This window comes from Mustela erminea, chromosome 7, assembly GCF_009829155.1.
Source record: "Mustela erminea isolate mMusErm1 chromosome 7, mMusErm1.Pri, whole genome shotgun sequence".
In the NCBI taxonomy this organism is placed as follows: domain Eukaryota; kingdom Metazoa; phylum Chordata; class Mammalia; order Carnivora; family Mustelidae; genus Mustela; species Mustela erminea.
In genome coordinates this window covers 11,832,034-11,857,554 of record NC_045620.1, presented here as the reverse complement: position 1 = coordinate 11,857,554, position 25,521 = coordinate 11,832,034, and the positions used below count along the sequence as shown (strand labels likewise).

The window sequence follows — 25,521 nt, the reverse complement described above, 5'->3', positions numbered from 1 at the left end:
TCGATCCCAGGACTCCAGGATCATGACCTGAGCCAAAGGCAGACACTTAACCAACTGAGCACCCAGGCACCCTAGTTGTCCAACTCTTAGTTTGAGCTCAGGTCATGATCTTGGGGTGGTAAGATTGAGCCCCACATCAGGCTTTGTGCTCATTGCAAAGTCTGCTTGAGACTTTCTCTCTCCCTTTTCCTCTGCCCCCTCCCCATCCTCAAGTGAATGAATAAGTCTTTTTAAAAAAAAAAAAAAAAGCAAAGCTGTGCCATGTGACATTGCGAGAAGCAGAGGATTGTCAAATTCATTTTCCCTCTGGAGCATATTGGTAGGTAACTCATGGAGTATGAAATTAACATCTTAGTGGTATTAAAAATACTGTAATATCCATATGCAGGGATGCCTGGGTGGCTCAGTCAAGCATCTGCCTTTAGTTCATGTCATGATCTCAGGGCCCTGGGATCGAGCCCCCTATGGGGCTTCCCGCTTGGCGGGAGCCTGCTTCTCTCTCTCTTCCCCACTCCCACTTCCCCCTGCCACTTGTGTTCCCTCTCTTGCTATGTCTCTCTCTACCAAATAAATAAATAAAATCTTTAAAAAATATATATACCCCAGGGTGCCTGGGTGGCTCGGTGGGTTAAGCCTCTGCCTTCGGCTCAGCTCATGGTCTCAGGGTCCTGGAATCAAGCCCCGCATCGGGCTCTCTGCTCAGCGGGGAGCCTGCTTCCCCCGTCTCTGCCTGCCTCTCTGCCTACTTGTGATCTCTCTCTCTGTGTCAAATACGTAAATAAAATCTTTTAAAAAATATATATCCTATAGTCAAGATGTAGGCTAACACCATAAAAATCATTATAGTCACTGGACAGACATTGGTGTTTGAATGCATGGCAGAATCCTCGAGTGTTTTCTGAATGACCAAAGAGCAAGTTACATTCTATGTAGTTTCACTGTTAATGTCACTGCTTCTTATATTCTGGCTTTTGTTGCCGCCACTCTGAAACCTTTGTTGAGAAAACTAGCTTTTATTTTGTTTTATTTTTTAAAGATTTGCTTGCTTATTTGAGAGAGAGAGTGCACACAAACAAGCTGAGGGAAGAGCAGAGGGAGAGAGACTCTCAAGTAGGCTCCCCACTGAGCGTGGAGCCTGACGCGGGGCTCTGTCCCACAGCCCTGAGATCATGACCTGAGCCAAAGTCAAGAGTTGATGCTTGGGGCGCCTGGGTGGCTCAGTGGGTTAAGCCGCTGCCTTCGGCTCAGGTCATGATCTCAGGGTCCTGGGATCGAGTCCCGCATCGGGCTCTCTGCTCAGCACGGAGCCTGCTTCCCTCTCTCTCTCTGCCTGCCTCTCCATCTACTTGTGATTTCTGTCTGTCAAATAAATAAATAAAATTTAAAAAAAAAAAAAAAAGAGTTGATGCTTAACCAACTCAGCCACCCAGGCATCCCTAGAAAACTAACATTAATTTTTACATCAGAAACTAGAGATTTGTGTGTTTTAAAACTGACAACTACTGAAAGAAAACCAAACTACACTTGTTTCCCTCCACTAGAGGTTTCATCACATACATATAGGCACATCCACACATACATTAAACAACTTTTTTTTTTTTAAGATTTTATTTATTGGGGCGCCTGGGTGGCTCAGTGGGTTAAGCCGCTGCCTTCGGCTCAGGTCATGATCTCAGGGTCCTGGGATCGAGTCCCACATCGGGCTCTCTGCTCAGCAGGGAGCCTGCTTCCCACTCTCTCTCTCTCTCTGCCAGTCTCTCTACCTACCTGTGATCTCTCTCTGTCAAATAAATAAATAAAATCTTTAAAAAAAAAAAAAGATTTTATTTATTTATTTGACACAGAGAGAGAGAGAGACAGCAAGAAAGGGAACACAAGCAGGGGGAGTGGGAGAGAGAGAAGTGGGAGAGAGAGAAGCAGAGCAGAGAGCCCGATGCGGGACTCGATCCAGGGACCCCAGGATCATGACCTGAGCCGAAGGCAGTGGCTTAACCAACTGAGCCACGCAGGTGCCTTTTAACAAATTTTTAAAAATCAGAACACGTGTGTAGTGTGTGTGTATGTGTGTGTGTGTGTGTGTGTATGCATTTGAGATGCCATTAACTTCTTAAAGGAAAAGTAATAGCTCAATAGCACTGTTTCCTACCAAAACATATTCCATGATTTCAAAGCAATTTTCTCATTCCTGGATTGAAGAATTATAGTATAGATGCTTAGAAGTACTCTGAGTAAAAAACAGCTTATCCAAAAGAGAATTGCAGTCCCTCCATTGAATGGAAGAAACTTACAAAAAGAAGCAGGTGACCCTTTCATCTAAACCCTCAGGGAAGACACAGCCTCGAGAGCCTGCACATGACCCAGACCCACCGTTTGCTGAGTGAGTGTCAGCACCACCATCAGGCATCAACCGGCAGTCAGCAATCATCTTGCTCACTATTCTGGGTAACAACTTCTTAGTGGACCAGTCAACTTAACTGGTGTGAAATTGCTTGAGAGAGGGAATGCGAACCATTATCGTCACTGTGCCTTACCTTGTATTCTCGCCCAAGGCCAGGACCACTAAGCTGGAGCAAACGTTGCTCACTTATTCCGTGAAATATTGCCACTAGCAGCCGTGGGATCCTTTTTTCTTTCAGAAGTGATAATCCAAAAGTGTTTCAGTAAACCTTTCCCAGCTTTTCTAGAGTCTAGATTTCATGTTCCGTGGACCTTCTTCAGGAGAGAACATCAGTTTGAACAAGTCACTATTCCCACCTGCAGTTCTGTTGCTAAGGCTCATTAGATGCCAGTTCTCGGTTACCTACGGACCACTTATGGGCAGCTCGGGATGTAGGCCGACATAGTGATGAGACAGTCTATGGCCGTCACTTTCATTACCATTGTCCCTTCCATCTCATCAGAGCCATTAAGCACAAAGTTATGGAAAACTCAGTTGCTCCCTCCGGGGCTCTTCATTCTTTCTACTACCCCAGGAAGATGTTCCGCTTCCTCTCGGGAACTGCCACACAGAAGAATCTTGTAGGTTTGAGGAAATGGGTGGCTGAAGACAGCTGTAACTTAGCTCTTGGCATTCTGGCAGAGTCTTGGAAACAGTTTCCATGTTTCTCTTCTAAATTAGGACACTTGTGTGTCCTGGGGTATGCAGAGCTGCACGGTAAGCCCTGGAGTGGTATTCCTGCTGCGGGATTTCCTGAATCCTGATGTTTAGGGGAGGAATATTCTTTTAATTAGTATTTACGCTAATGAATATGACATAAACACCTTTTAAAAAAGTACTGCTGGGGCGCCTGGGTGGCTCAGTGGGTTAAGCCGCTGCCTTCGGCTCAGGTCATGATCTCAGGGTCCTGGGATCGAGTCCCGCATCGGGCTCTCTGCTCAGCGGGGAGCCTGCTTCCCTCTCTCTCTCTGCCTGCCTCTCCGTCTACTTGTGATTTCTCTCTGTCAAATAAATAAAATCTTTAAAAAAGAAAAAAAGTACTGCTAAAGCCACGTTTGACCATCACCACTTCCCTTTTGAACCCTCCCCAAACTAATTATTACCAGTTTGGTATTTATCTTCTCAGACATTTTTCTATGGACGTTTATATGTATATACTCATAGAAATGCAAACAATATTGTCCTGGTTTCTTTTGCTTTTTTGAAAAAACATAACTAGTATTACACATATCATTTTGTTACTTGCTTCCTCCACTTAGCAAGGAATCTTAAACATTTAACTATGTTATTAGTATGTATGAATTTATTCCTTTTTAAATTGTAAAATACACATAAAATTTTTCATTTTAACCATTTATAAATGTGCGCAGTGGCAGTATCGTAGCCAATGAGGTTTATCCGAGGCGCGATTATTGCTATAGATGTACAGTTTATTAACGTTAAGTACGTTCACGTTTTGTGCAACAAATCTGTGGAGCTCTTTTCTCATCTTGAAAAACAGACTCTAAACCCATTAAATACTAGCTTTCCTTTCCTTCCTCACCCAGACCCTGGTAACCACCATTCTACTTTCTGTCTCTCTGATTTTGAGTACTCTAGCTACCTCATAGAACTGGAATCAGACAGTATCTGTCCTTTTGTGACTGGTTTCTTTCACTTGGGATCATGTCCTTAAGGTTCATCCCTGTTGTAGCGTGTGATGGGATTTTCTTCTCCTTCTTCTTCCTCTTCTTTTTTTAAAGGCTGGACATACTTCTTTCTAACTGCCAAATGTTACTCCATGCCTGTGAACATACCATTATGTAACCATTTCCTATTGATGTTTCCAATTTTTTACTGCAACATTACTTCCATTAAAAATAAAACCTTTTCAGGTCAGACCACAAGCCAGGGAAGTTTCTTTCTTGGAGCTGGCTACTGCAAGATGCCCCAGATCCGTTGGCAGGGGTTCTGGTAGGAAACATCCCCTTGCTCTGCTTGAAGGATTCTTCGTAAGGGAAAAGTTTGAGAAGCAACTACTAAATATATACCCATAATACCAGTCTCTAAAAGTAGGTAAACTATTGACAAGTACAATTTTAAGGAAATTTTAAAAACCTCAATATTTGTGCTGAATTTTTTGAGGCCAGTGACGCTCATTTATAACCATTTGCTTCAGACAACAGATGCGGGCAAGTATGCAAAGGCTTTACAGAGGGGCACCTGGGTGGCTCAGTCCTTAAACATCTGCCTTCAGCTCAAGTCATGATCTCAGGGTCCTGAGATCGAGCCCCATATCGGGCTCCCTGCTCAGCAGGGACCCTACTTCTCCCTTTTCCACTCCCCCTGCTTATGTTCTCTCTGTCACTGTCTCTCTCTCTCAAATAAATAAATATAATATTTAAAAAGAAAAGGCTTTACAGAGACTTTCAAGTCTTTTGACCTCTCTTATATAATCAGGTAAAATTAATTAGAGCACAACATTGCTTAATTGACACAGAGTTTCAGCTTTGCTGGAGTTCTGGAGATGCGGTGCCCAGCAGTGAGGACGTCCTTACGATGACTGAACTGTACACTTCAACATGGTTAAGATCATAACTTTTGTGTTTTATGTGTATTTTGCCACAATCTTTAAAAATTAAATAGCACATTTGAAAGCACTTTTAATTAAATGTGCAGTACTGATCTTGCATCATTTTTTTTTAAGATTTTATTTATTTGACAGAGAGAGAGAGATCACAAGTAGGCAGAGAGTCAGGCAGAGAGAGGGGGGGAAACAGGCTCCCCACCAAGCACAGAGCCCAGATGTGGGGCTCGATCCCAGGACCCTGAGATCATGACCTGAGCTGAAGGCAGAGGCTTAACCCACTGAGCCACCCATCTTGCATCATTAAACTTAAAACAGAATTGTCCAGGTCATAGCCAAGAAACACCATTTTCTTTTCTCCTTAGGTATGTTTTTTCCAGAGCATTTGTTTTGAAAGCAGGCTGTCTGTCTGTGGCATCCAGAACACCGCCTCCACCACTCTTGTACTGTGCCTCTCTCACCTCGCCTCCCATTCCTGCTCAGGTTGGCTGTAACCCCAACGAAGACGTGGCGATCTTTGCTGTTGACTCCTTAAGGCAACTCTCTATGAAGTTTCTTGAGAAGGGAGAATTAGCCAACTTCCGCTTCCAGAAAGATTTTCTGAGGCCCTTTGAGCATATCATGAAGAAAAACAGGTATGTGCATTGTCATATTCCCCACTGGTGGCCTAAACAGACCTCCTAATATTAATCATGCATTTTCATGCATTAATTATGTATTTTCTTCCTTTGTTGATGGAAATAGGTAAGATGAGCAGACTGTGATTCACATGCATCGTTTCTAAGTACATCACTGAGATCTGTGTGTGACCATTCCCAGAAGGACAGATGACACCACCACAACTAGTGGAAATGTGCCATGCATTCTTACTGGGGTGGGCGCTGACATTGTTCAGAGAAAGAGCCGTCACTGAGGCATCCTAAAACAGGGCCAAGAATTATATGACCCAGTAAGGGGTTGGTCTCGTAAACCGAAGAATTATGTGACCCATCGTTTCTGCCCCAAGAGCGTGATAGAAAAGATGGGGACAGCTGTCCCTCTGAAGCACTCACCATGTTCCTGCGTTCACTTGGCCTATATCCTTGGAGCCTGCCAGCAGCCAGTGCCCTTCTGGGTGCTGACTAGACAGCACTAAAGAAAACAGTCAAAAATTCCTGTTTTCATCTGGCCCTGATTTAATCATCAGGGCAGCTGCGTACGTGGGTGTTCATTACCATATCCTCTTTACTTTTGTGTGTGTTTGAAGTTTGCCGTAATGAAATTAAACAGTAAATCCTTGTTTAGAGGCACCTGGGTGGCTCAGTCGGTGAAGCATCTGCCTTTGGCTTGGGTCAAAGGAGCCCCATGTTGGGTCCCTGCTCAGCAGGGATCCTGCTTCTCCCTCTGCTGTTCCCCCTGCTTGTGTGCTCTCTCTGTCTGTCAAGTAAATAAGTAAAATCTAAAAAAAAAAAAAAACACCTTGTTTATATTCCAGTGAGATAAGCAAATAAATGTTTAAATCAAGGCTTTGTTTAGGACAGTCAACCAAGATGCATTGGGTAAGTTGACCCTTAAGCAAAGTGAGGAACCAGCCAGGAGTGGCTATACGTGGTCTTGGGAAGAGTGTTGGGAGCAGAGGGAAGAGCAAGAACAGAAGCCTTGAGACCCAGTGTCATCAGCATCACCAGGAGGAACAAGGCAGCCAGGCTGGGCGGGCAGAGTCAATAAGGCAGGAAGTCCTGGTGGATGAAGCCCTTGTGGCAGTGGAGTTGTCAGCCTTTGTCAGCACTTGGGCTTGTTCTCTGTGAAAGACACAAGCCACTGGAGGCTTTGAGCAGAGAAGTGAAATGGTCTGACGTGCATTATGGGATCATCCTGCGTTTGTCCGTGGAGAATGAAAAGCCGCCATCATTGTTCAGATTTGCACCAGGGGGTGAGGCGCCATGCGATTGGATTCTGTGTATGTTCTGAATGGAAAGCCTACACTGTGTGCTGAGTAATTAGCTGTGGGGCGTAAAAGGAGGAAATGTCAAGCATGGCTTTCAGGTGTCTATCCCCACCGCTAAAATGTGTCCATGAGATCTGCTTAGATTGCTGTGTGTGTGTTGGGTGGGTTTTTTATGGTTTGTTTGTTTGTTTGTTTGTTTTTTAAGAAAATGAAAGCTTATGAATTCAAAGGCCATAGCCAACATGGGTCATTTGGGGTAACAGAAACAGCAGCAGAAAAGTCTTCCTGATAGTCTCTCTCTCTCTCTCGGTTTTTCTCTTACTGCTCATTTTAAGACAAAGCCCATTCCAGAATTTGGCATCACCCCTGATTTTATTTATTGAAGAGAGAGCAGGAGACAGGGAGGAAAGAGAGACTCCTAAGCAGGCCCCATCCCCATCAAGGAAGCCCAACATGGGGCTGATCTCATGACCCTGAGATCATGACCTGAGCTAAAATCAAGAGTCAGATGATCAACTGGCAGGGCCACCCAGGCTCCCTTCACCCCTGATTTTAGTGTATGCACAGAAATACCCTCCTCCCTTTGGGGACATTGCTGGGAGTGCCGAGGAGATGGAAGCCTGGCGTGGCAGCCTGCCTGCTTGGGTGGTGGCGCTGATGGCCAGAATCCCAGCCAGCGTTTGAAAAGAGACAGTGAGTTTGGAATCACGCATTGCCAGGCACTGTCGGACGCTGTTGATGGAACTATAACTTGCTATAACATCTTCAAAAGCATTTGGGCAGTGTGCAAGAACCTTAACATTTCTCTGCCTTTTGACTCACTAATTCTACACTTATGTAACTCTTCTAAGGAATGAACTTTGAAATACAACAAGACATTGTAAATCACAAAAAGTAATTTAAAAAAAAAAGCAGCTAATACCTAAATATAAAAGTGTAAACTCAGTGTTGGTACAGCCACAACATGGAATATTGTGCAGCTGTTAAAGATGTTTACAGTGTTTGTGACACGGGAAATACTTAATGCTCTAGTCAAAAGGTCAGGTTATGGAATTGGACAGTATAATAAGGACAGTTTTATCAATCTCTCCATGTGAAATATCATACTGTCACAAAATGGAATTTTTTTGTTTCATTACGTGTTTTCTACTTTCCCGAAATGTTTGTTGTCATCACATATTACTGTTAATAATCAGGCAAAAAGCATCTTGATTTATTATTATTTTTTTTTAGTAAACTTAACTTTTTTAATATTTTATTTGAGAGAGAGTGAGAGTGAGAAAGCACAAGCAGGGGAAGGGGCAGAGGGAGAAGCAGGCTCACCACTGAACAGGGTGAGGACTCCGGGATCATGACCTGAGCCGAAGGCAGGACCCTTAACCAACTGAGCCATCCAGGTGCCCCTTGTTATTATTATTTTTTTACACAGGGCATGAACTCATGACCCTGAGATCAAGAGTTGGACACTTAACTGACTGAGTGATCCAGACACCCCAAAAAGCATTTTTTTTTAAAAAGATTTTATTTGTGTGTGAGAGAGAGAGAACATATGTGAGCAGGGAGTAGAGCATAGGGAGAGGGACAGACTCCATGCTGAGCATAGAGCCCAACCAACACAGGGCTCAGTCTCAACCTCATGGTCAAGAGTTGGATGCTTAACTGACTGACCCAACCAGGCACCCCCTGGAAAGCATTTTTAAAAAGTACATGTAGAGGGGTACCTGGGAGGCTCAGCTGGTTGAGCACCCAACTCTTGATTTCAGCATCGCTCTTGATCACGCAGGATGCAGGATCATGAGACTGAGCCCAGCACTGGCTCCACGCTTAGTGCGGAGTCTGCTTGAGATTCTCTCTCTCCCTCTGCCTCTCCCCGTCCCACTCACGTTCTTCCCCCCCCCCCCGCCAAATCTTTAAAAAGTACATGTAGTTCTCCCCAGTGAGCTGCTTTTCTTCGCAGTGGGGGATGCAGTCATGAATTCAATCTTCTTATGTACTGAAGTCACCTCGGTATGTAGTTAGTCCTTTGTTGTCTGTGGGTGACGTATTTGCTTTGTGGACTCTTAGCTAAGTTTTAACTCTTTTGACTTCCTCCTTGTCTTCCCTAAATGATCTATTATCAGTTACTATGGATCCCACAGATGAAAATGAATGTTACCCTAAGCCAGATAAAATTTGCAAATCAAGTTTGCAATCCCAAAGCTACGCTAATGGGTTTCAAAGCTAGTGGTGTGTGGAAGAGATAAGTTTGTGTAGCCTTGCTGCTTGTTGTTTGTATGATAATAGCGCCCACCCCGTAACTGCGGATGTCTTAATAGATTGCAAGACATATGTGCTAGCCTTTTGCAAATATCCAAGTAACACTGTGTTGAACCTTGCAGCTGCTTCAGAAAATGGGCCATTTTTTTGTCTTCAGGTTTGGTTTTGTAATGATTAAATTTAAAATTTTGCATCTTAAATTAACATTTGTATATTCCCATCCATTTATATGTGTTTATCCTACACATATACCCTTGCCTAAAAATCCAAGAAGATAGGCATCAAGAGTTTAGGAATATTCATCTCTGAGGACTCAAAATTATGAGTATCATCAGTGTAAAGGTTTTCAGCTGGAAAAACTGACCAACAGTGCCTTGGACCACAAGGCTGTGTATTGTTTATGTAATAAGTCAGAGGCAGGCGGACCCAACTTTGGTTCCATAGCCCAAATTGTCATTGAGGACCCAGCTTCTTTCTTTTTGCTTTTTTTTTTTTTTTTAGATTTTATTTATTTATTTATTTATGAGAGAGAGAGAGAGAGCTGGGGAAGGGTGGAGGCAGAGGGAGAAGCAGACTCTCTGCTGAGCAGGGAACCCCATGAGGGACTTGCTCCCAGGACCCTGGGATCATGACCGAGGCCGAAGGCAGACCCTTCACCTACTGAGCCATCCAGATACCCAAGGACCCAGCTTCTTTCTGTTCCTTGTTTGTCCATCCACAGGATCACTTTTTATCTTTGAGCCTGTTGTTTTGTGATGCTGAACAGAGGCTCTAGCTCCAGGCATCATACTGTGTTCAAAATACGGATACCAAGAAATGGGGCAGAGCCTACCATGTGTATTCTTTACAAGACAAAAAACTATAGTAGAAACCCCTCCCCTTCACATTCCCCCAGATTTTCTTTGCGAGTCATTAGAACACGTCATGTAGCTCCCCTGGCTGCAAGGGGGACTGGGGCATGGTGGACCTGGCACATGAGACAAGATTGTCGTGATGTCTTATCCTGGTTATGACTGGCTCCCTGAGGTCAGGCATGTTGCTGCCTGCTTGAAATCAGAATTCTCTTTTTTTTTTGAAATCAAAGTTCTCTTACCAAGGAGGTGGGAGGATGGTGCTGGGAAAGCATCTGACTGTCTGCCCAGTGATTGTCTTAATGTTTTTTGTTGTTGTATCTAGTTTAATTTTTTTTTTTAGTGAATGTGGATTACTATGTAAAATCTGCTTTTAAAAATGCATTTTTTTGTCGGAGGGAGGGCATCTGTATGGCTCAGTTAAGCATCCCACCGTTGATACCAGCTCAGGTCTTTGCCTCAGGCTCATGAGTTCAAGCCCCATGTCTGGCTCCAAAAAAATAAAAATAGAAGAATAAAAATGAGGTTTTTCTTTTAAGACTTTGTTTTATTTATTTGACAGAGAGAGAGAGATATCACAAGTAGGCAGAGAGGCAGGCAGAGGGGGAGGGGGAAGCAGGCCCCTATGCGGGGCTCGATCCCAAGACCCTGAGTTCATGACCTGAGCCAAAGGCAGAGGCTCAACCCACCGAGCCACCCAGGTGCCCCCAAAATGCAGGTTTTTCCATTTCTCTTTCTCTGTTCAGAGTACAAATGACATGGCTGCCCCCTTCTTTCCTTAGGTCTCCAACCATTCGGGACATGGTGATCCGCTGTGTTGCGCAGATGGTGAACTCCCAAGCAGCCAACATCCGCTCGGGCTGGAAGAACATCTTTGCTGTGTTCCACCAGGCAGCCTCAGATCACGACGGGAACATTGTGGAGCTGGCCTTCCAGACCACAGGCCACATCGTCAGTAAGTGACTCTAATGTCACACCTGCAGACCTAGAAGGGTGACCACTTATTTCCTGTTTTACTCTGCAAAGAGGCTTCCTTGTTTAGGTCTACCGTGATACGATAACGTGCCAGGAGGTGTTCTGAGCTCTTAACATGTGCTTAGACATGTGCACAGAAACCCTGTGAAGGAAGCACAGTCGATTCTCATTATTCGCAACCACAAAACCAGTGCTCCCGGCGCTTTCTTGGTTGTTTGTGGACATGTGTGTGCATTTAGCGGGGATGTACTTGAGTCATCCAAGCACGTGTTCCCAGCCCAGGCTAACAAGGCGACTCTCTGCCTTCTGGTTTCAGCTCTCTCCCTATAAATAAGTAAATGTCCTTTCCATGGTTTACTTACTGCCATCATCTTTTTGTTGGTCCCATTTTAAATGGCCCTGAAGGGGGCGCCTGGGTGGCTCAGTCAGTTAAACATCTGCCTTGGGATCATGACCTGAGCCGAAGGCAGCAGCTTAACCAACTGAACCGCCCAGGCATCCCGAGATCTTTTAACTCTTTTTTTTTTAAGATTTTATTTATTTATTTGACAGAGATCACAAGTAGACAGAGAGGCAGGCAGAGAGAGAGGAAAGGAAGCAGGCTCCCGCTGAGCAGAGAGCCTGATGTGGGGCTCGATCCCAGGACCCTGGGATCATGACCTGAGCCGAAGGCAGAGGCTTTAACCCAACTTTTAAGAAGCTTCTTGCTACTTACATTTTGTCTTAGGTGATGTTCGTAGGATTTTGGAAGACCTTAGACTTCTGAATTGCCTTTCACCCTTAGCTCATTGACATTCTTTATCTCCTTTTGTCTTCATAGCATTCCACCCAGGTAGCACTCCGTGTGGTCCTGGGATGGGGACGGCCAGGAAGTTAAAGGAGAGTGCTCGGGGTCACTGAACCAGGGCTAGAGCTTCCATCAGGCAGACCACTGAGGGCCAGCTTCACACACAGATCAGTGTTTATCCTACCCATTTCCTCCAACCTAAAATAGCTGAAGTTGAAACGGACACCTTGGGATCCTGGTGAAACTTGATTTTCTCGTGGCTTGTCCTCTCTCACTTCCTTGGGGGACACTTGACAGGGCCTCTTCAGAGAGTCCTTCTCTGACCCCCAGCCGAAGCAGCCGCAGCTGCCTTCTTTCCTCTCACCCAGCACTCACCCAAACTCAGATTATTTTATATTTTATATATGTATTGGCTTAGGCGATTATTGTCTGTCTTGCCCATTGGAGCACGAGTATCGTGAAGCAGGAAATTTCATTGGTTACCTCTGTCCCAAGGGCCCACAGCTGTGCTTTGCTCTTAGTTGGCACTCAGTAAATGTTTGATGGCTGGCTGGATGGATGAATGAATGAATGAGTGAATGAATGAATGAATGAGTGAAAGTACTGGAGCTCAGGAACCAGTTTAGCCCAGGCAGTGCCCAGTCGATTCATTCTTGAATCGATTTCCTGAACAATTTAATAAGAAATGCTGTCTCCTAGAGAGAGTGACATGCTTTTCTTAGATTTTCACAGAAGTAGTCCCCTCAGGGTGGGAGGTGTTGGATCCCCATTTGTAAGTCTCTGGTCTTATGAAAAACATGGCTTTGTTTCCACAGCAACTATCTTCCAGCACCATTTCCCTGCAGCCATCGATTCCTTTCAGGACGCTGTGAAGTGCTTGTCAGAGTTCGCCTGCAACGCGGCCTTCCCTGACACGAGCATGGAGGCCATCCGGCTCATCCGCTTCTGTGGGAAATACGTCTCCGAGAGGCCTCGGGTACGTCACTTCCTCTCCTCCCTTCTGGGGACTGAGGAGAAAAGGAATCACAAAGAGCGTTCCCCGCTACACTTTTAGAAATGCATGTTTGCCCTAAACTGGGCATTCACTTCAAAATGCTGCCTGTTACTGGGGTTCTACCCCTTCTCTCGTTTTGCATGTATGAAATTACTTCTTTTACTCCTACTGAACTTCTACCTAGTGTTCTGTGAACTGGTTTTGTAGAAGATAATAGTATTTAGCTTTGAATTGTGGCAAAGCTGAAGAAGCTAGACGTTTCTGTTTGAAAGGAAACAAACCTCCCTCTTAAGGAAATGAGATTTTACCATTGTGACATGGCTGAGAAGTTACATTTTTATTTTGTGTTTTTTTTTTGTTTTTTTTTTTTTTTTTAAAGATTTTATTTATTTATTTGACAGAGAGAAATCACAAGTAGTTGGAGAGGCAGGCAGAGAGAGAGAGAGGGAAGCAGGCTCCCTGCTGCGCAGAGAGCCCGATGCGGGACTCGATCCCAGGTCCCTGAGATCATGACCTGAGCCGAAGGCAGCGGCTTAACCCACTGAGCCACCCAGGTGCCCCAAGAAGTTACATTTTTAAAAATCACCTTTTGTTTTCTCCTAGAAATGTTTGGGACTTTTATGTCTCACCTTTCCGAAGAGGCCCACTTGGTTTAAGTAGCAGTCTCGGACACTGAAATTGGGTAGAAATAAGCTCATCTAAACTATGAAACAGATCCCTCCTTCAGGTCTTTTCTGTGTATCGATGTGTTTAGTTTCCACATCAGACCTGTGAGATTGGCAATTATGTCCCCGCTGAACCAGGGGCATTGACACAGGCTCAGAGAGAAATTGCCTCATGTTGGGTAATCAGAGCTGATAAAGAAATTTCATTACAACAGTACTTAGCTTCAAGAGTGATTACAGATCGAAGGGCTCAGAATCCCAGAGGTAGGGCAGGGAGTGGAGCTTCATATCCAGACTGGGAAAGACTGCCAGCTCTGAGCTGCATGACCTTGGGCAGCTGACTTCATGTTCTGTCTGTTCTGTCTTCATGTCTATCTGTTCTAGTGCCTCAGTTAACTTAGCAGTGATCTGCCCACTCAGCTTATTCCAAAACCCACAAAGGTCCGTAGGCATAACTGATATGTCCTTGGGAGAGGCTTATGTTTGCCTCCTGGGGATTTCCTATCCTGCCCTTGCTGAATGGTTGTTGTTAGAGGGGGAAATGTGTGGGGTCTTGATCTTCGTGTAGTTCCCTTTTAGTTTCTTCCTTTGCTTGCATAGTCTGCATCTGAGAGGTGACTCTCCCGGCAGGTGCTACAAGAATACACCAGCGATGACATGAATGTGGCTCCTGGCGACAGGGTCTGGGTCCGAGGCTGGTTCCCCATCCTGTTTGAGCTCTCCTGCATCATTAACAGATGCAAGCTAGATGTTCGGACAAGGTAACCATGTCCCAGGATGGTGCCCCTTTCGCCACAGAATGAGCCTCAGTCACCTGCTCCCCTGACCCCATGCTCTACCCCCTCTTCTCTGCTGTTCTTGCCTCTCCCCCCGCCCCATTCCCTCTCTGTGCCTGACTTTGTTCCTCCAGAGGACTCACGGTCATGTTTGAGATCATGAAGAGCTACGGTCACACCTTTGAAAAGCACTGGTGGCAGGACCTGTTCAGAATCGTGTTCAGGATTTTTGACAATATGAAACTCCCTGAGCTGCAGTCGGAGGTAGGTGATGACTGAAGCGGTGCCCTGGACACAGCGGTGGGGGTGGGACTGGGAGGGGGCTCTCTGCTTTCGTCTGTTGCAGGGTTGCATCATGATCCCCATGCAGGTCTTACCCTTCAAGCTCCTGGGGTGTATTTTAAAATGGAAACCGCCAGGGCGCCTGGGTGGCTCAGCTGGTTAAGCCTCTGCCTTTGGCTCAGGTCACGATCCCTGGGTCCTGGGATCTAGCCCTGCATTGAGCTCTCTGCCTCTCGGGGACCCTGCTTCCCCCTCTCTCTGCCTGCCTCTCTGCCTACTTGTGATGTCTGTCTGTCAAATAAATAAATAAAATCTTTTAAAAAAATAAAATAAAATAAAAAATAAAAAATCTTAAGAAAAAAAAAGGAATGCCAGCACACACACCATAAACTGCCTTTTCAACTTAAGACATGAGTGCTTTTCTACAATCCTGAGTCTTCCATGATGTTTTTTCAAAGCTGCAAAATATTTCTAGCCGCACATATCCCCTGGTCCATAAGAAATTATTTCCAGTTTTTCTTAGCCCTGAAATGAACGTTCTTAGCAGCTACCTTTGTACTTGTTTTTTTCTTTGTTTACTTGGGGCAAGTGGTGTATCAGGTTTGGAGCTTGCACATTACTGAGGCTTTTGATACATACTTGTAAGTTACTTCCAAATAAATTTGCAGCCATTTATACTTGAGCAGTGCGTGAGCATCCCTGTTTCTCCATGCCCACCGTGGCTCTCCGTGGCTCTCTGCACCTCACATGGGGTTGGAACTCATGATCCGGAAACAGAGTTACACCTTCTTCCATCTGAGCTAGCCAAGCGCCTCAGTTTTTTTGTTTTGTTTTTCTTTTTTAGAGAGAGTGCACGTGCATGAGGGAGTGGGGAGGAGCAGAGAGAATTTTTTTTTTAAGATTTATTTATTTGAGACCACATGTGAACAGAGGAAGTGGCAGGGGGAGGAGCAGGGAGAGAGAGAGAAACAGACTTACCTGCTCAGCAGGGAGCCAGACACCCAGAGACCACAACCTGAGCCAAACTCAAGAGCTGGACACTTAACTGACCAAGCCACCAGGTGTCCCAGGAGAAGGAGAATCTTAAGCAGACTCCATGCCCAGCGTGGAGCCCAACATGGGACTCGGTCTCATGACCTGAGAAACCAAGAGTCAGACATTCAACTGACTGAGGCACCAGGTGCCCCTGCCTCATAGTTTTTTAATTGCTAATGAGGTTGCATACTTTTTTTTCACTTTACTAATTCACATTTCTTCTTTTATGAATTGGTTTTTCACATCCTTAGTCCATCTCTTGAGTTAGTCACCTCTTTCCTATTGTTTTAAGAGCTTTTCAGTATATACGTAAAGTAGCATGTCCTTACATAAATTGCAGATGATTTTGCCCCCTTTGTTATGCTCATTTTCTTCTCATTTTAGAAAATTTTAGCTTTTAGAGAACCAAATCTAGCAGTCTTTCCACTTATGGCTTCCACTTTTGGAATCTTGTTTAGCAGTACCCACCCCTCCCTATTCGATGATTTTCTGAATCTCTCTCTATATTAAATACTTGAAATACTGCCATGAAATTACCAGAGATAAATTTTTGGTGTAAAAAGGTATAGTTAGCATAATCTCATATTCACTTTTTCCAAATCATTACAACTTTTTGTCAGTATCACTTTGAATGAGTGTGTTAATATCCTCTCATGTAGATGTACTTAATTCAGTTGCTGCCTTGCTGGGTATTGGTTCATATCTGTGTTTTCAGCGTGTAAATGTCAGTGTGGTGTAAACATCTTTATTCACAGACCTTCACACTCAGATCTTCAATTCTTTTTATTTTTTAAGATTTTTATTTATTTATTTGACAGAGAGAGATCACAAGTAGGCATAGAGACAGGCGGTGGAGGGGGAAGCAGGCTCACTGCTGAGCAGAGAGCCCCATGTGGGGCTCAGTCCCAGGACTCCAAGATCACTTCCTGAGCTGAAGGCAGAGGCTTAACCCACTGAGCCACCCAGGCGCCCCAGATCTTTGATTCTTTTCTTAGAGTCTGTTCCTGTCAGCCCTGTTCCTACACCTGTGGGTGTGAGTGTTATAAAGACTATTGACGGATACTGCCAGGTTGCACACCAGAACAGCTGTGCCCATCATGTAGGAGAGTGCCCGTCTCCCCACAAGGAGAGTGGCCTCTCAACGTACCTTTTTGTTTCTTCAGAAATCTGAGTGGATGACGACAACTTGCAATCACGCTCTCTATGCCATCTGTGACGTGTTCACCCAGTTTTATGAAGCTCTGAATGAAGTACTTCTTTCTGATGTGTTTGCACAGTTACAGTGGTGTGTGAAACAAGGTACTTGCTATGTCTCTGGCTGTCATTCTTATTGCCTTAATTTTTAATGGGAGTTGAATTTTTTCAATATGTAAAAGCAAGAAGGTAATGCCCAAGGAATTACAGTATATAATTTAATTGGGGAAAATGTGTATTTTTACATAATTGGAGCATAAAAACAATCTCCCCAAGCCAGTTTATAAAGCACTTCTTAAATATAGGTTGTAATTATTATTATATCTTAGAAAATGTGCCTTTATATATTATACTGTTTTTTTCTACTTTTGTCTACATTTGAAATTTTCTGTAATGCTTTTAAAATGTACAATGGGGGTCAGGTAGCAACAGCTTCATCAGTGGACATTTCCATTTGAGTACTTGCTGAGAGAGTGCATACTAGGAAAAATACCCACTAGCCTATCTGACCTGGATTCTATAGCTAGTTTGGCTTAGGACAAAGCTTCAGTGTGTTAAGTTTTTCCAAAAAGTGACTCAGTTTTAAAATAAAGGATGAAACAGTTAATACCAGTATGGCAGTGTTTGAGGGACGAAATTTAGAGAAACGCTGGTCTAATATTTCCATCTTTTACCATTCGTCATAGTTAATTAAGTCACAAACTGACCTTCTTCCATCCCCTAGCAATAAAGCTGTGATAAATAATTTTATCTCTTTAGAGCCTGCTTAAACAATAAAGGTTGTAATACTGTCGGGATCGTTGCTTCCTTAAATAAGAGCCTGCAGAACCCCCCACCACCACCACCCTGCGTCATGTCATCTCCACGCCATGATAGGAAGCCTTGGTGCCCTGGTGGGAATGAAAACCGCAGTGGAAGTTTGGTGATGAATATCACTTTATTTTGCAGATAATGAGCAGTTGGCTCGATCAGGTACCAATTGCTTAGAAAACTTAGTCATATCCAATGGGGAGAAATTCAGCCCGGACGTCTGGGATGAGACTTGCATCTGTATGCTGGATATCTTCAAAACCACCATCCCACACGTGTGAGTGTGCATGTGCCTCTCGCTGTTGATTTCCATGCGAGGCAGACATCTTAAGACTCCCAGGTTGCCTTTCACATGGATCATTTTCCTTCTTTTGCGTTCCCTTCAGCTTGCTGACCTGGAGACCTGCAGGAATGGAGGAAGATTCGTCAGAAAAACATTTGGTAGGATTCTTTGTTGTTGTTTTTTCTCTGATCTCCTATTAGAGCATAAAATTAAGCAATCCAAAGAGTTTATGCTTTTCTGATGGGAAGTGAGTAAAAAAGATTATAAGATTTAAAAACTAGGGGCATGGGGTGCGTGGGTGGCTCAGTGGGTTAAAGCCTCTGCCTTCAGCTTAGGTCATGATCCCAGGGTCCTGGGATTGAGCCCCACCTCAGGCTCTCTGCTCAGTGGGGAGCCTGCTTCCTCATCTCTCTCTCTGCCTGTCTCTCCACCTACTTGTGATCTGTGTCTGTCAAATAAATAAATAAAATCTTTAAAAAAAAAACAAAACTAGGGGCACCTGGCTGGCTCGATGGTGGAGCTTGCAGCTTTTAATCTCAGGGTCGTGAGTTTAAGCTCCATGTTGGGGGTAGAGATGACTTCAAAAACAAAAAAAGGCAAGCTTTAAATCTATATATGCTCGTTAGCATCTGTTTTAAAAAGTACAGAAATTCAGTCACCTCTCCCAGTAAAAACCACAGTTTGCCTTTCTAGTTTTTTCTTTGTGTAACGGCACACATCTAACCCACACATTTTTGAAATTTGGGCATACTTGGCATATAATTTACCTAACAGCATGTGAGCATTTTTCCAGATTTTTTTTTTTTTAAAGATTTATTTGACAGCGAGAGATCACAAATAGGCAGAGAGGCAGGCAGAGAGAGAGAGGGGCGAGTAGGCTCCCTGCTGAGCAGAGAGCCCAATGCGGGGCTTGATTCCAGGATCCTGAGATCATGACTTGAGCTGAAGGCAGAGGCTTAACCCACTGAGCCACCCAGGCGCCCTTTCCATATTCTTAAATATTCTTTGAGAGCATATTTTTCAGTGACTGTATGTTATTGTAATCTATTTAACGAATTCTCCCTTGTCGAACTCTTCAGTTCTGGTGTTTTGCTGATAGAAGTAATGCCTTGATATAATTATCCTTATTTATTATCCTCTTAAATAAAGAATGTTTTCCTCCACACCTGTAAGATAGTGGTTCTTATTTTCTGTGTGAGGCCACATAGAGAAGTTCTGATTCAAGTCTCACTTTTAAATACCTTGGTGTACAGGGGTTTTTTATTATTAACTTCTATTCCCAGATAACTGTAAGGCCATCAGATTTTTTTTTTTTTAAGGTTTATTTATTTATTTATTTATTTGACAGAGAGATAGAGAGCACAAGTAGGCAGAGCAGCAGGCAGAGGGAGAAGGAGAAACAGGCTCTCCACTGAGTAGGAAGCCCAACACAGGGCTCGATCCCAGGACCCTGGAATCATGACCTGAGCCAAAGGCAGCCACTCAGCCAACTGAGCCACTCAGGTGCCCCTGGCCATCAGATTTTAAAAGACATTTGGGGGACACCTGCCTGACTCAGTCAGGGGAGCATGCAATTCTTAAGCTCAGGTTTGTGAGTTAGAGCCCCACGTTGGGTGTGGAACCTACTTTAAAAAAAAAAAAAGGCATCTGGGATATAGCAACTTAAAAAATGAAGCACCTTATTTAAACATCTTTTGTTAACTGTCATCTGTCAATGTTTTTAAAAAGCTATTACTAGTTTGTTTTTGAGCTTGTCCTCATTAATTTGCCATACTCATTATTTTGTTTGTTTCTTAAGTAGGCTCCACACCAAGCATGAAGCCCAACTCAGGGTTTGAACTCCCAACCCTGAGATCAAGAGCTGAGATCAAGAGTCTGATGCTTTGGGGGCATCTGAGTGGCTCAGTCAGTTAGGTGTCTGCCTTCAGCTCAGGTCATGATCCCAGGGTCCTGGGGTCGAGCCCTGCATCAGATTCCCTGCTCAGTGAAGAGTCTGCTTCTCCCTCTCCTGCTCCCCCTGCTTATACTCACTCCCTCTCTGTCAAATAAATAAATAAAATCTTAAAAAAAAAAAAAAAAGTTGACTGCTTAACTGACTGAGCCACCCAGGTGCCCCATGTCACACTTATTGTTAAATCATTGATACATAGAGGGGCGCCTGGGTGGCTCAGTGGGTTAAAGCCTCTGCCTTCGGCTCAGGTCATAATCTCAGGGTCCTGGGATCGAACCCCGCATCGTGCTCTCTGCTCAGCGGGGAGCCTGCTTCCTCCTCTCTCTCTGCCTGCCTCTCAGCCTACTTGTAATCTCTGCCTGTCAAATAAATAAATAAAATCTTTAAAAAAAAAATCATTGATACATAGAGAAACACCTTCAAAGTAGAAATAAGAAAATGTGAAATTTTGGGCGCCTGGGTGGCTCAGTGGGTTAAGCCGCTGCCTTCGGCTCAGGTCATGATCTCGGGGTCCCAGGATCGAGTCCCGCATTGGGCTCTCTGCTCAGCGGGGAGCCTGCTTCCTCCTCTCTCTCTCTCTCTCTCTGCCTCTCTACTTGTGATCTCTGTCAAATAAATAAATAAAAAATCTTAAAAAAAAAGATTAAAAAAAAAAAAAGAAAATGTGAAATTTTAATGGGAGGGAGAAAATACACTACGTCCGTAATCTGTCCTATGCAGCCTAGTTAAGCAGGCAGTATAACTGTACTTCAAGCTAAACCCAACACCTAAATTCAAGTTGGGCCAACAGGGTCAAAACAGGCACATCTCTACCCAGATACTGAATTGTGGATAAAGAAAGTGAACATTGTATTTCTCTTTGGGTTAACTTTCAGGATATGGATCTGGACCGCCAGTCTCTAAGCAGCATAGATAAAAACGCCTCTGAGAGAGGCCAGAGCCAACTCTCTAACCCGACCGATGACAGCTGGAAAGGTAGACCTTATGCAAGTAAGGCCACATTTTCTCGTTGTTTTCATCTATTTATTTTAAATAGATACCATGTTTACATAATTCAAATATTCAGAATATTTGAAGCCTTTCTTCCATCCCATGCCTTAGTCTGCCAGTCCCTGCCAGCCAGAGTTACCAGTTTATGTGCATTTCTAATTGTACCCATATGCAAGAAATAGCATAGCCATAAACACATGCATATGTACACACACACACACACACACACACACACACACACACACGAAGCCTCCTGTGCTTTTTATACAAATTACAGAAATACTATGTGGTATTCTTTTTTCATTTAGTGTATTTTTGAGACCATTAAAAATCAGTAGCTAAAAAACTTTCACATTCTTTTATACTATTTATTGTATGTCATCCCAGGGTATAGATGTATTATGAGGTGCTTAATTGGGTTCCTACTAATGGACGTTTATATTATTCCCCATCTTTTTCTGTTACAAACAGTACTACCCTGAATCACCTAATATGTGTGTCTATATAATGAATTCCTAGCTGTAGGAGGTGCACTTGTCCTTTTGACACATAATTACAGATTCCTGCCCGTTAAGGTTGAACCTGTTTACATGACCCTCAGGAACACGTAGGTGATGTTTCCTATCTTTGGAGTAATTTTTATTTGCGGTTTTCTAATTTTAAGGGAAACTGAGCAGTTTTTCATGTGTTTAAGAACCTTTGTTTTTGCATCATCTGTTCAAATTGGTCCTCATTTTGTATTGGCTGTTCATCTTTTTATTGGTTTGGGGGAGCTTTTTATGTGTTAGAGATCCCTTTTCTGGACATGAGTTTCAGAGTACTTCTATCACTTTGCCTCTTGTGGCAAAGAGGTTATGTTTTACTGTGGTTATGTTTTACTGTTTACTATGTTTACTGTTGTTTAAAAAAAAATGCATTTAACAGTTGCTGTGAGGCAGGCACTGCACTGTGTGTTTCATGTGTGTGACCTCGTGTAATCGTCCCTCGAGCCCTTTGAGGAGGTGCTGTTGTTTATGTTTGTGTGATCTGGGACCGAGATAGACAACACGACTTGCCCCTATGAGTAGGGCTGGGACTCAGACACACTTCTAGCGGACTGAGAAACTGGAACACTCCTGGTTTCGTGGTCTGCTCTTTTTCTAGCTGTGGCCCTGGTGCTTTTCTTCAGAGCAGTCCTACCCTCTTCTCCTCGTGCCGGCCGTCAGCGTTGACGCCGCCGTTAACTTCCGCAGCAGTGTATTAGACGCAGCCATGCGTGGTCCCCAACCAGCATAACCACCCGCGAATCCATTAAAAAGAGGGCACGTCAGACACTCGCATGCTGTTCCTCAGTATCTGCCACGGGTGCCGGGGAGCAAGTCTCCTGCCTCAGCAGCTCCAGAGAAAAGCTTGGCTTGTGGGGGGAGGGAGGGCGGTGCACGCATACAGTTCTTGAAATAGAGCCACTCTTGGTGCAGTGAGAGGTCTGTACTCTGAGAGGGACCTGGCACTTGAGAGCCCTGCCCTTCCTCCTGGGAACATGCTTACTTTGTCCCAACCGAGCCCGCCCTGTGGGTGTCAGTACAGTGAGCGGGGCGGCGGGCACAGTCTCACACCACTTGGACTGTTTCTTTCCTTTTCATTTTTGGCCCAAGGTGACGTCACTGAATTGGCATAAGTTAAATGCACATGTGCTGCAACTCCACCATGTTCTTCTTTAATTAAAACTGATTCTTGGGGCGCCTGGGTGGCTCAGTGGGTTAAGCCGCTGCCTTCGGCTCAGGTCATGATCTCGGGGTCCTGGGATCGAGTCCCGCATCGGGCTCTCTGCTCAGCAGGGAGCCTGCTTCCCTCTCTCTCTCTGCCTGCCTCTCCATCTACTTGTGATTTCTCTCTGTCAAATAAATAAATAAAATCTTTTAAAAAAAAAAAAAAAACTGATTCTGCTGGAGAATTAGTATAAATACACACACACAGTTTAACAGATGAGATGACCCATCTTCATTTGCCATCACTGAACGCTTTAATATTTTCAACATTCTGATTCTATAAGAATATCCAATCAACACCAGTGACGTGCCCGACATGGGCCGCCCCTGAGCCCAGGGAGTGGGAAGACAAAAATGGAGGAAATATTAACCAGTGTAGACAGAAACCACACCAATAATTTGAACAGAGAAGACGCTACGTAAAGAATTATTAGCTAGTCAAAGATGGCTCACCACTGGAAGAGGTGAAGGGGGACTCTTGAGGAAACCCGAAGCAGATACAGAAAGAGGATACCACCTCCACAGCAGACAGACAGCCGTAGGGAACTAAGAGCGGAAAAGAGCCCCGCCCCTGCCCTTCAGACTGACTGGCAGCCACTTTGGAGACTCCGGCTCCTGCAGGAACCTGGGGCGTGGGATGCTTAGGCCACCGTCCGGAGCTGTCTGTAGGAGTCTGGCAGGTGGCAGCGCAGCTGGTTGGAAGATGGGGTCCCTGCGTAGCTGACCCCTCCCCTCAGGTCTTTGCTCAGGCATCCCATTGGCAGGGAGCCCTTTCCTGACCAGCTCGTCTAAACTCGCAACCCCACCCCGACACCACTTCTCCCTCCTCCCCATTCTTACCTTTGTCGTCGTCATCTGACATACTGTACCTTAGACTTAAAGATCCTGTTTATTGTCTCTCTGCGCTGGGGTTTTGTCCGGCTTCTCCACTGTTCCGCCACAGCCTCAAGAGCCATGCCTGCCTGACACATAGTAGGAGCTCGGGGAGTACTTATCCAACACTGGCTGAATCATTATTAGGGTTAATCTTTATCATCTAATATAGATCAGAAACTGTTTGCCAGCCTCCTCATCAAGTGTGTGGTCCAGCTGGAATTGATACAGACCATCGACAACATTGTATTCTACCCCGCCACGAGCAAGAAGGAGGATGCAGAGCACATGGTTGCTGCCCAGGTAAGACGACCAGCTTTGAGGGGAGTCCTCGTGTGTGGGGAGGTTGCTCAGGTGCGGTGGTACACTGGGGCCAGCTCGTTGTGGCTCACAGGAGCCCGTCGTGCTCGCCTCTCCCCAGCCCTGCCTTCAGTCGTGCCCTATTGGTGGCTTGAGAAATTGGTTGCAGTGGGAATATTTATACCACGGCAGTCAGCAAACACTAAAAATCAGGGCTTTTTTTCTTTAAATTTCCCAGAAAGTCAGTTTACTAGCATCCCCTAGTCACATGCCATCCTCCCCACCTTGGTGCTTTGAAAAAAGAGTGTTATTAATCAGGGGGACTCTTCCTCATAACTGGCATACAGTTTAACCATAAATGAGAGAGAAAAATGTATGAATACAGATACCAGTTTTCATTTAAAGTTTACTTTTTTGTTTTGTTTGCACAGCTTTTTATCTAATATATTATCTTTGGAGACAGAGGATTAGGTATCCAAAGTTGGACAGTAACATTACACCGTAGCTTGTAAATGTCAGTGCTCCAGGGGCTAGCAGATCTGTGAATGAATGTTCAGAGTTTTGGTATATTCACAGAGTTGTGCAAACATCACCCCTGTTTAATTCCAGAATATTTTTATCACTGCTGAAGGGAATGCCCTAACCATTAGCAGTCACTGTCCCTTCCCTCCTCAGCCCAGTCCTTGAGAACCACTAATTTCCTTTCTGTCTCTGTGGATTTGCCTAATCTGGATATATTTTCTATTACTGGAATCATGTCAAATGCGAGCTTTTGTGTCTGGCTTCTTTCACTGAACGTAATGTTTTCCAAGTTCATCCCTGTTGCAGTCTGTACCTATAGCATGTTAACATCCGTGTTACTCCGTAAGTGTGTATGTGTGTTCGTATATAAAATAATACTCCATTGTATGGTACCACATTTTGTTCATTCAGTCATCGTTGACAGACGGATGTTCCCTTATCCAGCTATGATGAATAACACTGCTGTGAACGTTTGTATATAAGTTTTTATGTGGGCATATTTTTAATTCTCTTGAGCATGGGGGCACCTGGGTGGCTCAGTGGTTAAGCCTCTGCCTTCGGCTCGGGTCATGATCCTGGGGTCCTGGGATCGAGCCCCACATTGGGCTCTCTGCTCAGCTGGGAGCCTGCTCCCTCCCTCCCCGCCTGCCTCTCTGCCTACTTGCGATCTCTCTCTGTCAAATAAATAAATAAAATCTTTAAAAAAAAAAAATTCTCTTGAGCACGTACCTAAGAGTAGAATTGCTAGGTCACACATTAACTCTGTGCCTGTCTTTTTGAGGAACTGCCAGACTCTTCTAGAACAGCTATCCTGTTTTACCTTCCCAGCCACAATGGATAAAGGCTCTAGGTTCTCCCCATCCTCATCAATGGTTGTTTGTTTGGTTTTTTTGGTTGTTGTTTTTTTTTTAATTATCACAATCATCTCTGTGGGTGGGAAGTGGTATCTCACTGTGGTGTCGGTTTCCATTTCCCTAGTGACTAGTAACACTGAGTATCTTCTGTGTTTACTGGCCATTTGTGTATCTTTGGAGAGATGGCAGTTCAAATCTTTTGCTCATTTCTAAATATTTTAACTTTCCAACATTGAATCGTAAGTTTTTATAGATTCTGGATACTAGTCCCTTATCAGATACATGATTTACAACTATTTTCTTCCATTCTGTGCATTGTCTTTCCAGTCACTTGATGGTGGCCTGTGAAGCACAAAAATTTTTAATTTAATGAAGTCTGGGTTTCCGTTTTTTCTTGAGTCCTTGTAATCTTAGTGTCTGTCTAAGCAAGCATGGCCTAATTCAG

At 44.3% G+C, this 25,521-nt stretch overlaps 1 protein-coding gene, 1 long non-coding RNA gene and 1 other non-coding gene across 3 annotated transcripts in view; all 3 read left to right on the top strand.

Annotated features, from left to right (window-relative positions):
• Nucleotides 1-25,521, top strand: part of ARFGEF2 (ADP ribosylation factor guanine nucleotide exchange factor 2) — a 99,084-nt gene that overhangs the window by 64,764 nt on the left and 8,799 nt on the right. The window contains exons 26-35 of the mRNA XM_032350408.1: nucleotides 5,487-5,638; nucleotides 10,820-10,992; nucleotides 12,615-12,775; nucleotides 14,089-14,219; nucleotides 14,369-14,498; nucleotides 16,715-16,850; nucleotides 17,694-17,832; nucleotides 17,942-17,996; nucleotides 20,665-20,779; nucleotides 23,573-23,703. Coding sequence (XP_032206299.1) covers nucleotides 5,487-5,638; nucleotides 10,820-10,992; nucleotides 12,615-12,775; nucleotides 14,089-14,219; nucleotides 14,369-14,498; nucleotides 16,715-16,850; nucleotides 17,694-17,832; nucleotides 17,942-17,996; nucleotides 20,665-20,779; nucleotides 23,573-23,703 — 1,323 coding nt within the window. The remainder of the gene's footprint in view (nucleotides 1-5,486; nucleotides 5,639-10,819; nucleotides 10,993-12,614; nucleotides 12,776-14,088; nucleotides 14,220-14,368; nucleotides 14,499-16,714; nucleotides 16,851-17,693; nucleotides 17,833-17,941; nucleotides 17,997-20,664; nucleotides 20,780-23,572; nucleotides 23,704-25,521) is intronic.
• LOC116596618 lies at nucleotides 3,796-3,939 on the top strand. Its single transcript, XR_004288207.1, has one exon. It is a non-coding gene; the product is annotated as a U4 spliceosomal RNA (small nuclear RNA).
• LOC116594850 lies at nucleotides 18,004-19,480 on the top strand. The gene is made up of 2 exons (XR_004287442.1): nucleotides 18,004-18,144; nucleotides 19,397-19,480. It is a non-coding gene; the product is annotated as an uncharacterized LOC116594850 (long non-coding RNA).